Raw genomic sequence first — 14,781 nt, 5'->3', positions numbered from 1 at the left:
TGACGCGGGCTCCGGGTCTAGCGGCTCTACTACGTCGAGCCCCGTTGGCCACACTCGTACCTCTTCAGCGTTTGTGAATGCGACTGTATCTGCTGCGAAGGAGCGGGCCTACGTTCCGAAGGAGAGGCAGCTTGAGAGGCTGAGGCTCCGCATGGAAGAGGAGAGAAAGAAAAGTCGCGCAACCGTCACTGGCCTCGGTGTTCAAGTTCAGAAGACGCAAGCAGGGTTGTTGGATATCTAAGTTATTGGGTATGTCGTACGATGCCTTCAATCCTGGCAGATGCTCATTCCGTCCTCAGCGCTCCGTCCCTTCCATACCGCCACGTATGCAGTCCACGCTGTTCCCCATGTCACGGACTTTACTTCGCTTTGTTTCGCTGCGTCCTATATCCCTCCTACCCCCCATGATGTCCCCTCTCACGGACTGAACGTCTGGCTTGTCTTCGCCTGACCTCGTTCCCCACCGTCCTCCATCTTGCATCCCATCGCACGGACATCTTTGTAAACTCACCTACACCTCATATATGGCGTAGATAAACCCTCATCATCCCTGTGCTTCTACCATCACGCTTGGGTTCAGTTCAGTTCACTGTCTCATACGTACGACCCCTCAGAGCCTGCGGCTCTTTTGCCCCCGTCTCTCTCGTCGCCGTCCCCAGTCTCTCCCATTCAGTGCGTACGGCCTTGATCGGTCGTTGCCTGTTTGGTCTGAGGGCGGGTGTACGCCGCGCGAGTTGCGGCTGGGCTATGTATTATTGCCTTCCTTATTGACTCGGTATTTTCCCGATCCCGACCCCACCCCCTCCTTGTTCCATATACACACATATGACGGCCAACTCGATGAAGTAGCTATAGGATGCAGCAGATACAGATCGCACACCTATCTGTCCATCCCCTAGAGCGAGGACCCAGCCACCTCTTCAGAGGTTTCGTCCAGTGGATCATTTGTGAATGTCCATTACGCTCTCTTGGTCGCTGCTGTCACCGCGCCACGCTGGTCCTGCGTATGGCTCAATTATGCTCCCTCCCACCTAACTTTGGTATGCCCTTACAGTTGTTGATGTTTTATGAGTAATTTCCTTGATTCGATCCTCTCGACGACTTCCGATGCTTTTGGCGGCGTGCGGGTGCGGGTCAGTAGTGTTTAACGCGGCAACGCGGCAGAACGATTATAACTGAGTCAATGCCCGCCCTGGAGAGCTGGTGAACGAGTCAAACAAACGTGTTGTCAATTGTCAATGGATGTTTGTTGAGCACAAGAGTTATTCCACAGAGATGGTAATATGATGTACACGAAGCAAAAACTACTAGCAAGAGAGCGATGCCATGTGGATAATGAGACTTATAATACACTGGAGATCCTAAGTAGCGGAAACCTATCAGATGATGGAAGTATCTAAGCTAGATGCTTCAAGTGAGTGGTGAGATGGCCAGAGGCAGCGGGATATGTACAGTCTATTTTTGACGGAAGGCTACGCTCAATTCGCTGTCGCAACAAGAAACGGGAGGGAAAGAACGGCAGAGAAGATGACAAGACGGTACGAGCAACGACGAACCCCAAGCAAAAGGCGACAGCAAGCACAACACACAGCACTCACTTCGTCCAGCGTTCGCCCTTTAGAAAGGCCCCGGCTGCCAACAGAGCGAGGGATCGACGACGCAGCGCCACGAGCAGATGCTGCGCCAAAGCCAATCAGTCTCAACGATAATCTCACGCAAATTTACTCTGACACGGAATGGACTCACCAGGAGACCTGCTTTTAGCCCTCCGCCTACCTCCATAGGAGCCGCAGCATTCTGGTCGAAGAACTCCGTGTCGCCCACGACCGGATAGTCAAGCTCAAAGGAAGACACGTCGCCGTCTGGGATTTCCTGACAGACGACGAGAGGGCGCTGTGGGGTGAGGGGGATGGGGGGATGATGCGTCAGGTTTCGTCGACAACAGGGCGGGGCAGGAGGGGAAGGCTCACAATGCGAACTGGCTCCGGCTCTTCAAGGATGGGGTCCAAGCCCGTCCTTGTCCTGTAGTCAACGGTTTGCTGCAGGGCGGAGAGCGGGTGCTGAACCGTCAGATCTGATATGATGAGACACTATCTGCTTGACGCACCATGAGGGCATCTTCGGCGCGTCGAGGAGCGCTCCTGGGGTACGGATGAAACCGACCGAGATGCGAGAACCGGTAGGCGGGAAGACGAGAAGGGTCGGAAGTTGGCAGCCCAGAAGAAGCCATGACCAGCGTGAAGGATGGGTATGGGAGATGAATAGGGCGCATATATTGAGTTCCGATTCTACAACAACACGAAACACCTCCAATGCGGGAATGATCTCGAGACTGGGGAATGAAGGAGTGAAGATAACGGAGACGAGAGGTAGAACTAGCGAGAGAGGAAGTGGGAGAAAATGGGGAAACGAGAGTTTGGGATGCGTCGGGCCAATAAGTAGGGGAGGAAACCGACCAAAGGAGACGGCGAACAATGCGAACGAAGCCACGACCCTGGATGCGCACCTCGCTATGGGTTGACTGATGCCCGCAACGACGCGGCGCGCTAGCGTCCGTAATCAACACCCCGCTATCTTGTCCTCGTGCTTCCCCACACGAAAGACTTCCGCCAACGTTCCTCCTCCGCCATCGGACCCGGTCTCTTCCATCTCTGGAGTTTGAAACAAGTCCTTAGTAGCCCTTTACTGTGGTGGTGCCGTCCCGGGAAATAGGTCAGCCGCTGGAGGGAAGGCTGCAAACGAGGGGCGGCCAAGGACGATGTTCTGCGGAATGGCATGTAACATACGTGTGTTCGACCGTGAATAGACTCAAAGTCCCTTCTTTCAGTAGTAGCCTATGGGCTCCAAAACCTGGCTCGAGGTTACTCCGCTGAAGAGATGGAGACTGTTCACACCCATCGTTTACTCGGGACACCCGACTTAGCCTTGGCAAGTATGAGATAGACCATACGTGATCCTCTCAGGCATTTTGTTGGCTCAAACAGACATCTGCATGCATTACAGCCTATATATCAGCCCGTGATCATCTGGCATCCCAAACTAAAGCCTGTTCAATGAATGATAGGCTGAACATATCGTCTACTTACATCCGGAAAGATACTGGTCACGTCAAGTGTGACACGTCACTGGGCGCTTATAGACAAGATGATCGAGATGGCGGTAAGTGATTGTTCGTACATACCAACCACCACCTCGAGAATCATGTCTCAAGAAGCTATGCGTGCCTGTCTGATCATGCCATCCAGTGCAACCTGTTGGCGTCAAGCTATGCGTGCAAATGCGCGAAGGAAGCCGACTATATGCTTGCAAAAGCAAGAGATCAAGACAGCGGAGTGCCCACCCAAAGAAAAGGCTGCGCATACAACCAACACAGACAGCGAACGAAATGACAACAGCGAATGGGAGCGACACAATATCGACATACGCACCTAAAATCGGAGTCACCATCACCATAGATGTCGTTGACACCTCTGCGGAAGCGGAAGCTGTCCCTCGCGGCAACGACAACCACGAATGTGAGCGTGAGCAGCGTGCACAATTAGTATTGATGTAACGTAGGACCCGTTCCGAGGGCAGAGAGATTGGTCGATCCTGCAAGGTCGGCCATTCTAGCTGGTCTTGACGGTGTCCACCTCGACGAAGCTGATGGCGGCCCAGCGAGACATTGTCGTTGAAGGCTTTCAGCTTCTGTTGTAGCTGTAGCAGCTCCGGACCCGAAGCAGGACGGAGCTTTGGGGACGAATTGAGCCGTAAATCCAGGAGATGTCGCCCAGTGTGCTCGACCGCCACAAATGTCAAGCCTTCGCAAAAAGCAAAGCAGCCATCCAGATCCGACTATGAAGAGGGCAAGCAAGGGCGTGACAAGAGACTGAAAGTCGTTGAGGAACGGAGGATAACAATCAGAGGCTGCGGCTCGATCGGGGTGGCCCCAATGCCAACTCCGCGCTTGCCTTGAGGCCCTCGCCGACGGTCCGATTCGATCCAATCCGCCCCTCCGGCAGCCACTTCTAGCAGCTACACCCGCCCTCACAGTGCTCCCCCTCATGGCCAAATTTTGCGCGACCTTACCACCTCGTACCTTGTTCAAGGTCGATGAGACTTGAGCGGTAGCCAGTCTCTACCTACGCCCCTCTCGGGGGAGTCCCGAAGGCTCCTGACCTCGCTGGACGATCTCTACGCACACACTTTGCCAACCAACCCGCTGAGATACCCCTTACTGCTCTACCTCAATTTTCTACCTGCGATCTCCTCGGGACCCTGCATCGGTCCGGTCCACGCTCTCTACAAGTTGTTCCTTCAACGGTCCCGACCTGCAGCAAAGCCAAGCAGGAACTGTCACGCTCATCCTGCATTTGCGTAGGCAGCTCAACCCTCGTGCTAGTTGTTCTACTCGTCATCATTACACTCAGCCAGCGCGGAGGATGCAGCAAGAGCAGCATGTTTCCGACTGTTGATCGACTGCAAAAGTCGCGGTGGATGGGAGATGAGAGAATCATTCAGGTAAGGTATTCCATTAGACCAATTTCTTGCTGCCTTCCTCGCTTCCCGGTTAGATTCTGTGGTACAGCCAACCAGTGTCGCCTCTTTATCTGCACAACTGGACTCCCAAAAACCCCAGCTGCCACAACTGACTGGCCATAACCACCGTTCCGACTGTGCCACCCGATCCCCTTGCTCCTCACCGATCCTCTCGCCCCCCGTCGCAATGCTATCTTGCACTCCGAAAAACGGGCTCCCTGTCAGTCGCATTTACCAGCGTCCTCTCGAGTTGGCCGGCACAACCAGAGCGCCTCCCCAATAGCAATTCTTACCTGTGCCTGTACTCTCGTCTTCCGCTTATATGCCTGTTGAAATGGGCATCAAATCACTGTTCATTCAGTCCTGCGGGAACTCGTTAGTTGTATCTGCAGCGGGCATCTCCTTCCCATGCTGCAATCTTCGCGCCGACGTACGTATCTCCTGCCCAGCGAGGCGCCACCTCACGAGTTCTTTTGAAGTACCGTTGTAGTGAATATGTCATGAATATATTTTATTGGTTATCAATCCGGTTTACTGCCTAAGGGAAGCACTCCGAGATCAAGCTATACACGAGAAAGGAAGAGGGGTAAGAGATCCAAGATGACTATGCTACATGGTTTTCGGACTACGTGCAAGGTGTGCTAAAGAAAACAGAGCACCTACATGGACATGGATAGCTAAAGGAAGACGCGACAGCAAAGAACGAAAGCAAGAAAAAGATCGAGCAGACATCTCTACAGCGAGCAGCCCTCCCGCAACTCGAGGTAGGGTGCAAACGATGTGCCGCTCGCTACTATCCCCACACCGAGCACGACACGTCTACTTGGGCCGCTCGACGCCGGACTTCACGGTGCCAAACAGAGTCCCCAGCGTCAGCTGCGAGCACCTACGGCAGAGCTCGCCGAGCAGATCCTGTCACACCATCATGCATCAGCTCCCCGCGTGCGCAAATCTCCAATCTAGAAGGACCCCAAAGACACTCACGGCCAGGGCCTCGGCGAGCTTGCTACGGCTCAGCCCTGTCGGCACGCCGCTGAAAGCGCGAAGCTCGTACTCGTCGTACTCGACCCCGACGACGGGAGGGTCGAGCTCGAAGCTGGAGACGTCGTTGTCCGGGACCTCGACACAGCGTCTAGCGGGGCGCTGCGACAACCACAACCACAACACAACATCCACTCAGCGCCAACCGCACTACACGGGAAAGAAACTCACAAGACACGGTTGTGCTGGCACGTTCGTCGAGGACCCTTCGGTGTACATGTACGCGTTCTAATGTGATGCTTCCATCAACGAACTCGAGCGAATCATCGGGACGACGCACCACGAAAATGTCACGGTCCTCCGAGCGACGAGAGCCTCCTCGAGGGTAGGGATGAAATCTCCCGAGGTGGGAGGAACGGTACGAAGGGAGACGGAGCGAGGGGTCGGCGGCGATCATGACCAATGTGAATGACGGGTATGGGGGGTCGACAAGCATCAGTAGTATGATATGCTAGTGGTCTGTCGCGCAAGGTACTCCTAGAGGACAGGCGCCACGCACCCCGACCAAAGCGAAGGGGAAGGCTACGTAGAGGGTGGGCAATCAGAAAGGCACGACGTTCTGAGAGCTAATGGAGGGTTATATAGACGGCGGCGATAGCAAAGAAGGACCCGCGACTGCGGCGAAAAAATTTGCGCGCCATACGCCGCCGTCTTCAAGGATGATTGAGGACGGCTGGCAGTGCAATGCGGCCAGAAGATGTCCTAGGCGAGTCCCTCGATACGCGCACTCCTCCATCTAGCCCTTGCTCTACCTCCCGAATTTGCTCTCCCGTGTCCTCGAACTCGGTCGCTCTCCCCGACGACAACATGCATGGCCTCACCGCCAATGATCGAGGCAGAGGAACCTCCGCGATGTTTCGCACCTTGTTGCCAGCCAATCGTACACATTGATTCCTGGGCATCGGAGTCGCCAGGCGAGTCCTACAATGAAATAATGCTGCGAATCAGAGCGATATACCAGCCGGAGTTTGCGAGCGATGGAAATGGCACGATGTCGTGAACAGCATCCTTGGAGAGGGATGACTTGCGGTCCACAGCATACGTAAGCATCCCAGGGCACACCTTAGACCAGAGTTCCCTTCTGGCCAGTTCTTGGACCTCGAGAGGGCCTGTCATTGAGTCTCTAGAAGTTGTCCGAATTTGTGACGCGTCAATCAAAGTACCGGAATATTGCCCTTTACTGCTCGCATTTCTCGTTCCAGACACTCTGCCCTGGTATTTCCCCGCAAGAGGGCGGTTACACGCTGTACCACCTAGTAATTATAGTGACGCTTTTGGCTACGAGGCCTAAGGGCCTTTCGAGACGCGTAGTCACTTAGGGAGCGTTGCGTTACGTGTCACATGTCACGGAGAAAGACGAGCGCAGTACTAGTGACCAGACTGTGAGTCCTTGCGCATGTCTTCTATTCATACACAGAGTATCAACTCTTCGCATGCTATGTGCAACAGGGAAGACTTTCAACCGTCATTGTATGTGCGCAGCAGACTCGTGGAGCCTGACCGTGGTGAACGCTCAGCGCTCCCCGAGGCCGACGAGGCCACAAATGCAGGAATACCTAGCCAAAGTGCTGGCATCGGTGTGTTGCGACATGACCATGTCGTAGCGGCATGTTGAAGCGAAAGAATGCAATGACCAAAAAGAGAGAAAAAAAGAAGCTCACCGGGATTCCTCATGGTAGAGCAGTCCGACAGATGTCCACGTCCCCTATTCGGAACTAAGGCTTTGAGGTGACAATGTGTGACCAAAAGTTGAGTACATAGTGCATCGACTGCCTTTGAACATATTTGATGATCAGCGCGAGAGAGCAGTGCCCTGATTTGGTGAAACGCAACCAACGGGTAGTCATGATCTCACCGACAATATGGCCTCCCTACCACCCATATCACCCACACCATCTGCGCAAGCCAGATGTTCACAGCCGCAGCAGAGCGGGAGGTGAGGGGTGTGCAATCCAGACAATTCAGGGTTCTCCGCCGAATTTTTGGGCCGTTACTTCATGCCGCTTGCCTGGAGAACGCGAGGTAGCCTTAAGTTGTGAAGGCATCGGGGCAAAGATGTAAATCCACAGGCCAGAAGAGCCCCAAGACACGAGTGTTCCAAACAATAGGGGCGATGGCCTACATGCAGGAAAAGGTGTGGGTATGATGTCCGTCGACGGGGAGGTGAAACCGGCGAGAGCGGCCTAGGGGGATAGCGATCTCTCCTCCGCGTCTCGAACTCCGCCGCAATCATCCTGCCGCTCATTCGGGTCGACCCCTTTCTCGTCCTCCATTCTACTCTAAATTTGTCAGCCATTACGTCCGTCACTGTATTCTATATTGTGCCCTGCTGCTCCTGACTACAAGCCTTCGTGTCCCACGACCACCAGCTTAGGAGCGTATGAGCCAAGGGTCCTGCCAACACAGTACTGCTCCATCCTACGCGGCAATCCACAGACTCGATATGGCCGATCGCGTCCTCCTACCATGTCGTCCCCTGGCTTCATTCTTCCGCTGTACATCACTGGATTATCATGTGGCTGCCTCCTGTTCACCGTCTTCCCTTACACAACCTCATTTCCGATGTGATGACTCCAATTCGTCTCCCAAATTCATTCGCAGCCCCACAGGACCTGGTTGCTGTCTCTCCGCACCGCCTGAAAGAATCCCGCCTGTTGCGTCCCGGCCCAGTTGATCGAAATCCAGGATACAGGCATGAGCCACGGAGGAGCGTTACAATGTTATTAGACAAGGTCGACAATATACCTGGTGAGCATCTATCTGATCATCCTGTCCGCCGCAAGTTGCGGCATTCTCAGTCCTTGTCTCTCGCTAGGTTTATCTCGCCTGATTGGCCGAATCACTTCGACTGACGGTCCTCAGGGACCTCTGAGACCTATATTCTCACTGTATCACAGTTGAGGGCCCTCACTTCGTAGAGCTGTTAGACATAACCCTCGTCTCAGACGTCTTTTGCCAACGGTCGACCTCCCGTATGCGATTCGTGATTTGTGCCTTAACCTCATCGGCGCAGCTCGCGATCAAGGACTTTCTTCATGCCCTGAATGGCCAACATGCTAGTCGCGTCCACCCAGTTCTAGTACATACACCTCCGTCTTGGGTCCCATGGCTTCAATACCGCTGATCTCTGTGAATAGCGTCGGCCCCGGACGTCGGCACTGAGCCAAAGGCCCACGTTGACCCTTTTCGGGCAACCAGGCGGTCTCCTGGTCTTTCAGCTGGGGGGATGGGACAGTGGGACCGCGGAGATGTTTTTGTTACGCTCCTTAGCACATGCGCAGCGTCTGTACGTAGGGACCTCAGGGTCAAGCTGTCGATACGAGGAACAACCTTGACCGCCACACTCACGCAGTCTAACGCCACCCTGACGTAGGCGCTAACATCTGTAATCCGGCCTGGATGACTTCGTATGTCTACAGGAGGTCAGGCGGCATATCCGCCGCTCTGGGGTCTAGCTTTATGATATAAGTGCGGAAATGGTTTGTCGGGAGGATGATATGATTGGGATCGTTTGTTTGGCAACGGCTTTAGAAGTAAACAAACCCACGTGGGCCCCGGCCCGGAGTCAACGAGGTCGCCCGCCGCCTGTGGGCAACAAATACCTTTCTTCAGAACCTCCAGACGTCTTCTCGAGAACATCTGCTCTTGTGTTTCCTTGCATCGCACCTTCAGCATTCCCAGAGAAACACAATTCTTCCTGAAATGTTCGGCACTCTCATCCACCTGGGCATCGACGCGGCACTATTGAGTGCATTCTTGGCGGGAATCAGGAGGACGACCGGCCTTACGTGAGTTCCAATATCTGTGGCTCCCGGGCTCGGAGTGATAGTAGAGTGGCCCCTTGACAGGCCTAAGTTGTCTGACGTGCCCAACAAAGACATCCGACGTGAGGGTTTTGAGCTTGTATCTCTTCTGTAGCTCAGCTCACCGCCGTTCATCCTCAGAGATCCTCCGTTCCTACCTCGAGTTTGGTACGTAGGTAGTATATGCGGCTCAGTCTATTCCTCATTGACACTGCCGTGGTAGGAGAGTACTTGTTCGACTTTGTAGTGGTAATATGCGGGGTACGTCGCTCAAAAACTCCTATTACTTGCGTCGCGCGCTTAGCCACCGTCGACATTCAGCGGTCCTCCTCATTCGAACGGAAGTAGACCACCCTCGCTTCTGCATGCATGTTGTTCCAGAGGCATACATTACTGTATGTCGTCAGGACCATCGTCCTCTTCGTCTGCTCACATCTATCCACCAGCCACCACTCGTCTGCTATCACATACGCTGTCCACACCACTCTTCGCACTCCCTGCCTCTCCTTGGATGACGACGGAATATTTATAGCTCCGGGTTATACACATCACCCATGTACACGTACGTCCGCGCCGTCCACGATCCAGCAAGACACCCTCCTTCAGCACACCATGCCGGCAGCGGCTTACGGTCATCCCAGGAAATTGTACACGAAAAAGTGTAGTACAATCGAGCCTAGCGCGAAGTCCGCGAAGGCTCTGCGCATACGGACCGTAACGTAACTTTAGGACACGCGATTGCATCCGTCATGTATCGACGACGTACCGTTCTGGTGAAACATCCTTGAACTCGCTGCGGTTGGCGGGGTTCACTTGCGCACGGAGGGACGCCGCGAGGACGAACTGTCCGACGCAGCTTGCGAAACTGAGGATACTTTTTGAGTACAAGTATGACAGGATATGTAGAAGGCGTACCCCGCCAGAAACGCGTTGAAGGGGAAGTTGGTGATAAGGACGCAATAGAGGAACTGGATGATGCCGGAGAGCATGAGGAAGACCAGGAATGCGTCGATCGTCTTGAGCCGAGTGGAGGTCGATTCGTAATACGCCTTCCACAAAGACAGGAGTGGGCTCTGCGACGAGCCAGCCGTCTTGGATGGTGCGATTTTGGCGGCAGGCATGAAGGAACGTGAGTGTCGGTACGAAAGCGAGGGGTGGAGGGGGACGGTGTCGACGTGGAGAAGTCAAGTATAGCACGGGCGCAGTCGGGGTCACGCCCAAAGCGGCAGCTACGCCAGGCCGCAGAAGCGCCCGTAGAGCGTCCCAAAAAGTTTGGCGAGGCGCCCACAGCAGCAGTCGGTCTCCTCCCTGTGTCTCGTGTCTCGCGTGCTCCCGGCCCTGTCCCAACTCCCGCCTTTGTTGTCCTCACTGACGCGGCACAATGTCCAGCTTTGGTCTTCGCGTCGCGGCCAGCACCTCGCGTGCGGCGCGTGCAGCCCCTCGCTCATGTCGCATTCAGTCAAGAGCGCTCCATCAACGGAAGCAGCTCTCGTATCCGGTCGAGGAGGGCTTAGGGTCGTTCCTCCCTCCCCACTCACTCAAGATGATTGCGGAGGACTACCAGCAGGGGCTCTTAGATAGATTGAATGACCAAATCCGAGGTGTGTTGCGCTGCTGATCCCACAATGTAACTGCATTCACTGAACACCCAGCTGGCATCGTCAGGTACCTCTCTGGAGAATAAGAGCATAGTCCAGACTATCATTGACTCCGCCCGAGACCCTAATAAGGTATTGGAGTTCAACTATGCATCGGAGGCTCTGAACAACTCGTTCTTCCTTGAAAACCTTGTATGTATCCCCTATGCCTTTTAACATATCCCGTGCATCTCGACTGACCTCCCTTTGTCACCTCCGTAGAAACCCCCTCCTGCGGACGCGTCCTCCCACGAAGCCGCGCTCCATGTCAACCCTTCAGACAGGAAGTCCCTCTCTCGCCGCATCAGTTTCGACTACGGCTCCCTCACGCACTTCAAGTCCAACTTCAGCGCCGCCGTCCTCGGCATGTTCTCCTCCGGTTACATTTGGCTCGTCACGGACCAGAACGGCCAGCTCGGCATCGTCCCCACCTTCGGCGCCGGCACCCTCCTCGTCCGCTCCTCCAAACCGTCCCCCGCGTTCGAGGAGTGGCAGCGCATCGTCGGCGAGCCCATCTTCCAGTCCTTACCTGAGGACGTGTTCCCTTACCCCTCCCACGAGCCTGCGCCCGGACCCACTGCAGGCGCTTCGTCCTCGCCTCCCCCTGCAGCGAGCTCCCCGTTGTCAGGTGTCGCGCACGGGGCCCCTGGGCTCGACCCGCATGGGCACAACCGGACGATGTCGGCGTGGGCGCGCCCACGAGGCACCTACGAAGACGTCGACAAGACGCTGAACGCGACCGAGCGGGACGGGAAGAAGACCGCGGAGACGCTCTTCCCGCTCTTCTGCGTGTCCGTACACGAGCGTGCGTGGATCAGCGCGGGGTACGGCGTGTGGGGCAAGGAGGAGTATATGAAGCGTTTCTGGTCGGTCGTCGACTGGCAGAAGGTTACCCATGTGTACGAGACGATCGTTAGGGCCAACGCCCCTCGGCAACCGCTTTGAGTCGTTGGACAAGGCCGGAGGAGGGCAGTGAGCTTCTGTCGGGATTTGCTGCGGAGGTTGGATCGCTCATCGGGGATCGCTCGCTTGCATTCTGTCGTGCATCTTTTTACTCACATATAGTCGTATAGAGTCCAAAAGTACACTTAATTTGGCTTGGGGTCTACACACTGACCCACACGCGCGACGGGCGACATCCGGGAATCTGAGGAGTATACATGTACATGCAAGGCTAATGATGACTACCATCTCCACTCTATGTTACCTAGCGAGCTGCCCCGCATGCCTTTGTACGGCTTATAGACCTCCCCAGTGAGCTTGAGTTGCTCGATTTTGATGGCGGAGTAATTGTACTGGGGTACTTCGAAGCGCACACGGAAGGCACGAGATGGTCGTGGGTGTTCCGCTCTGTATTACGAACAATCAGCGCACTGCAGTGTAATGCAGAGGAACAGTCGCAGCATACGTTGAGGAAAAGGTACCACGGATATTGTAGTTCGCTGACGGGACAACCTGCTTCAGCTCCCACACCAACGTCTGCGTCTTCGGACTGTACGACCAGGACGCGCCATGGGACGCAGTGCAGCTCGCGCCAGACGCGCCGTCGCCCAAGTACAACTCTACAAACACGTTCTCCATCGACCGTGTGGTCAGGCGCGAACTGAGTGTCAGGTCCACGGATCCTCCGTGCTCGTCGATCTGGACGGTGGGACGTAGCATAAAGGGTATCGAGGTCTGCGCAACGGCGCTGGCCGTCGCGGGGGCATAGCGGTAGTCCATAAGCTTGAACTTGCCGTCTGGTGGCACGAAGGAGAGCACCTTGTCGCGTGACCATCTCTGCAGGCTATACCGTCGATGTGAGCAGGTCGCAGGTCCGGAGTGAGAGCATGGACGTACCGAACGCAAGGGTGGAACGAGCAATCGAGCAGTGATTGCGCGTTCGAAAACGTGAGCAGCAAGTCCGGCGTGCCCGACAGCTTGCAATTCGAGTCGACACGCCCCCATACAGTGCTCACTGCTGGTGTCCCATTCCTGCGCAAATAAGTTCGACCGGATGTTTACAATGAGCGTTGAGAGTGTTCACGGACTTGTTCACTATCGCCTCAAGTGTCTCCACAACATCGAAGTAAATCTCATTGTTGTTGTAGCGTACTCCAGCTTTCCGCCATGGGATGGGCGACGCGAACGGATGCGATGTTGCGGTGGAGCTGGCCAGACCGGAGACACCGGCCACTGAGAGCACCTTGTGGAGAAGTGAAGGTGGGAGAACTATGTCACGGAGAGCATTGGGAGAGGTGGTAAGGGGGTGACCTCCGGAATCAAGAGTTTCTTCAAGCAACTATGACACATCATCGCATAGCGCACAATATTAGTGGTCTTCCTAGGGAGAGTGTTTGGGACAAACGCACCTGATACACTATGTCAAAGTTGTCTTTCAGAGTCTCAGCAGACAGATGCCCGAAGTATTCGTGAAGGATGTCGACGAAGGTCTGTAAGAACGCAAACGCGTATAAAGGGTCCACTATCGACAGAAAACGTCTATTCCATAGCCTCCGGTGAATAGCTAGATGTACTCACCATCTCCGCTCACGGGACAAAGATACCTCAGCTCCCCACGTTTCATATAGCAGCACGCGCTGGGACTCTCCAGGTTAAGGCCTTGAACGTATATGACAGGATCCACGTCGCTCGGACGCTTGGCACTTGCAAGTGCAGTATTCACAGCATCGATATGGAGAAGGGAGTAAGCCGGCGGGAAGGAGTGGAAGCCGGACTGCACGATGGGACGTCTTGGCTAGGTCAGCAAGCCAACAATTCGAGAGGCCCAACAGCATACCCTGTAGTGTCAAGGATAATGAGTCCGTCAAGGGCCATGCTAGAGGGGAAGGTGCGTTGAGAGCTGAGCGTAAAAAGGTGGAGGCGGATGGCCCACGACGGACGAAATCCTATGGGGATAGGCAGCGCCCGGGTTAAGCGAGGAGGCGCGCGTCAGAGCGCCCTGCCTTCGCTTATGCCTCTAGATGTGGACGGGGCTTGAATTGCGTGATAATCTCCTCTAGACGACGGCTCGATAAGACGGCAGGACAGCGGAAAGGAATGCTGGTGGCTGAAGGGCGGTCGACAGGTAAAATAAAGATCTCTCTCCGTACTTCCCCATTATGTTGAATCTCATATTATGTAATTGAGCTCACATTGTGCTCACGCTGGTCTTGTTTCGTCTCGTACTGTATATTTTGTCTCAGAGTCTTGTTTACATGTATATATATAGTCTGGCTCGCAACGCGTAGTACCTCACGCGTTTGCACTGCGCCCAAACGCGACTTCCTTTTTCCTACACATTACGACTGAGACAAGTGGTGAAAGTTTATCATGGACATCGAATGCACAAGGTCTCTCGTGGTGATTTTCGAGTTAGGGCTTAGATATGTAGATACAAGGTAAATGGAAAAACTGCGCGAGAGAATCAATGATGTGTTAGCTCTTCTACAACTTTTGTAAGAGCACCCAGAGCTCAAAGTGAGCCCAGCAGGGTGAAAATCACGATGTTTGTGGACAGTGGCTGGCTTACATAATGTCTGTTACGACTGACTGTCGAGCGAGTAAGTGGAGACGAGCGAGGCAGGCAGGAGCGCCGACGAGCTCTGATCGCAGTGAGACTGGAGCGGAGCTCAACAGGCAGGACTGGAGACAAGTTGTGTATTGAGCGAGGTATCTACAGAGCGAAATACACGATGGCTTACCTGGAGACAAGAGGTCGAAACTAGAGTCTCCAGGTAGCAAGGGATCCAGCTATATACAGGGAACGAACAATGGGCGCTAGAGAACAACAGCGTCGCCAT

The 14,781-nt window shown here is 54.7% G+C and overlaps 5 protein-coding genes across 5 annotated transcripts; 1 reads left to right on the top strand and 4 right to left on the bottom strand.

The window, feature by feature from the left end:
- Positions 1 to 1,521: 1,521 nt before the first annotated feature.
- Positions 1,522 to 2,240, bottom strand: DICSQDRAFT_135321 (uncharacterized protein). Its single transcript, XM_007364351.1, has 4 exons — positions 2,108 to 2,240; positions 1,971 to 2,039; positions 1,747 to 1,893; positions 1,522 to 1,678 (listed from the first exon to the last, which is right to left on the bottom strand). The coding sequence occupies exons 1-4, from the start codon at positions 2,228 to 2,230 to the stop codon at positions 1,595 to 1,597; spliced, it is 423 nt and encodes a 140-aa protein (XP_007364413.1). The 5' UTR covers positions 2,231 to 2,240; the 3' UTR covers positions 1,522 to 1,594.
- A 725-nt stretch (positions 2,241 to 2,965) lies between these two features.
- On the top strand, positions 2,966 to 3,667 carry DICSQDRAFT_135320 (uncharacterized protein). Its single transcript, XM_007364350.1, has 2 exons — positions 2,966 to 2,988; positions 3,087 to 3,667. The coding sequence occupies exon 2, from the start codon at positions 3,202 to 3,204 to the stop codon at positions 3,430 to 3,432; it is 231 nt and encodes a 76-aa protein (XP_007364412.1). The 5' UTR covers positions 2,966 to 2,988; positions 3,087 to 3,201; the 3' UTR covers positions 3,433 to 3,667.
- A 1,353-nt stretch (positions 3,668 to 5,020) lies between these two features.
- DICSQDRAFT_179719 (uncharacterized protein) lies at positions 5,021 to 7,697 on the bottom strand. Its single transcript, XM_007364349.1, has 6 exons — positions 7,397 to 7,697; positions 7,221 to 7,332; positions 5,840 to 6,480; positions 5,731 to 5,787; positions 5,503 to 5,661; positions 5,021 to 5,430 (listed from the first exon to the last, which is right to left on the bottom strand). The coding sequence occupies exons 3-6, from the start codon at positions 5,993 to 5,995 to the stop codon at positions 5,338 to 5,340; spliced, it is 465 nt and encodes a 154-aa protein (XP_007364411.1). The 5' UTR covers positions 5,996 to 6,480; positions 7,221 to 7,332; positions 7,397 to 7,697; the 3' UTR covers positions 5,021 to 5,337.
- Positions 7,698 to 9,183: 1,486 nt separating this feature from the next.
- Positions 9,184 to 10,504, bottom strand: DICSQDRAFT_135317 (defender against death DAD protein). Its single transcript, XM_007364348.1, has 8 exons — positions 10,278 to 10,504; positions 10,129 to 10,227; positions 9,809 to 10,061; positions 9,684 to 9,757; positions 9,586 to 9,623; positions 9,504 to 9,530; positions 9,408 to 9,445; positions 9,184 to 9,347 (listed from the first exon to the last, which is right to left on the bottom strand). The coding sequence occupies exons 1-3, from the start codon at positions 10,481 to 10,483 to the stop codon at positions 9,995 to 9,997; spliced, it is 372 nt and encodes a 123-aa protein (XP_007364410.1). The 5' UTR covers positions 10,484 to 10,504; the 3' UTR covers positions 9,184 to 9,347; positions 9,408 to 9,445; positions 9,504 to 9,530; positions 9,586 to 9,623; positions 9,684 to 9,757; positions 9,809 to 9,994.
- Positions 10,505 to 10,674: 170 nt separating this feature from the next.
- Positions 10,675 to 13,833, bottom strand: DICSQDRAFT_103577 (clathrin adaptor mu subunit). Its single transcript, XM_007364347.1, has 9 exons — positions 13,779 to 13,833; positions 13,520 to 13,731; positions 13,351 to 13,463; positions 13,030 to 13,280; positions 12,839 to 12,973; positions 12,408 to 12,785; positions 11,222 to 12,349; positions 11,028 to 11,152; positions 10,675 to 10,963 (listed from the first exon to the last, which is right to left on the bottom strand). The coding sequence occupies exons 1-7, from the start codon at positions 13,814 to 13,816 to the stop codon at positions 12,184 to 12,186; spliced, it is 1,293 nt and encodes a 430-aa protein (XP_007364409.1). The 5' UTR covers positions 13,817 to 13,833; the 3' UTR covers positions 10,675 to 10,963; positions 11,028 to 11,152; positions 11,222 to 12,183.
- Between the last annotated feature and the right edge of the window lie 948 nt (positions 13,834 to 14,781).

Source organism: Dichomitus squalens, assembly GCF_000275845.1.
Source record: "Dichomitus squalens LYAD-421 SS1 unplaced genomic scaffold DICSQscaffold_8, whole genome shotgun sequence".
NCBI lineage: Eukaryota > Fungi > Basidiomycota > Agaricomycetes > Polyporales > Polyporaceae > Dichomitus > Dichomitus squalens.
Note: the sequence above shows the minus strand (reverse complement) of the source record. Positions and strands in the feature narration are given on the sequence as shown.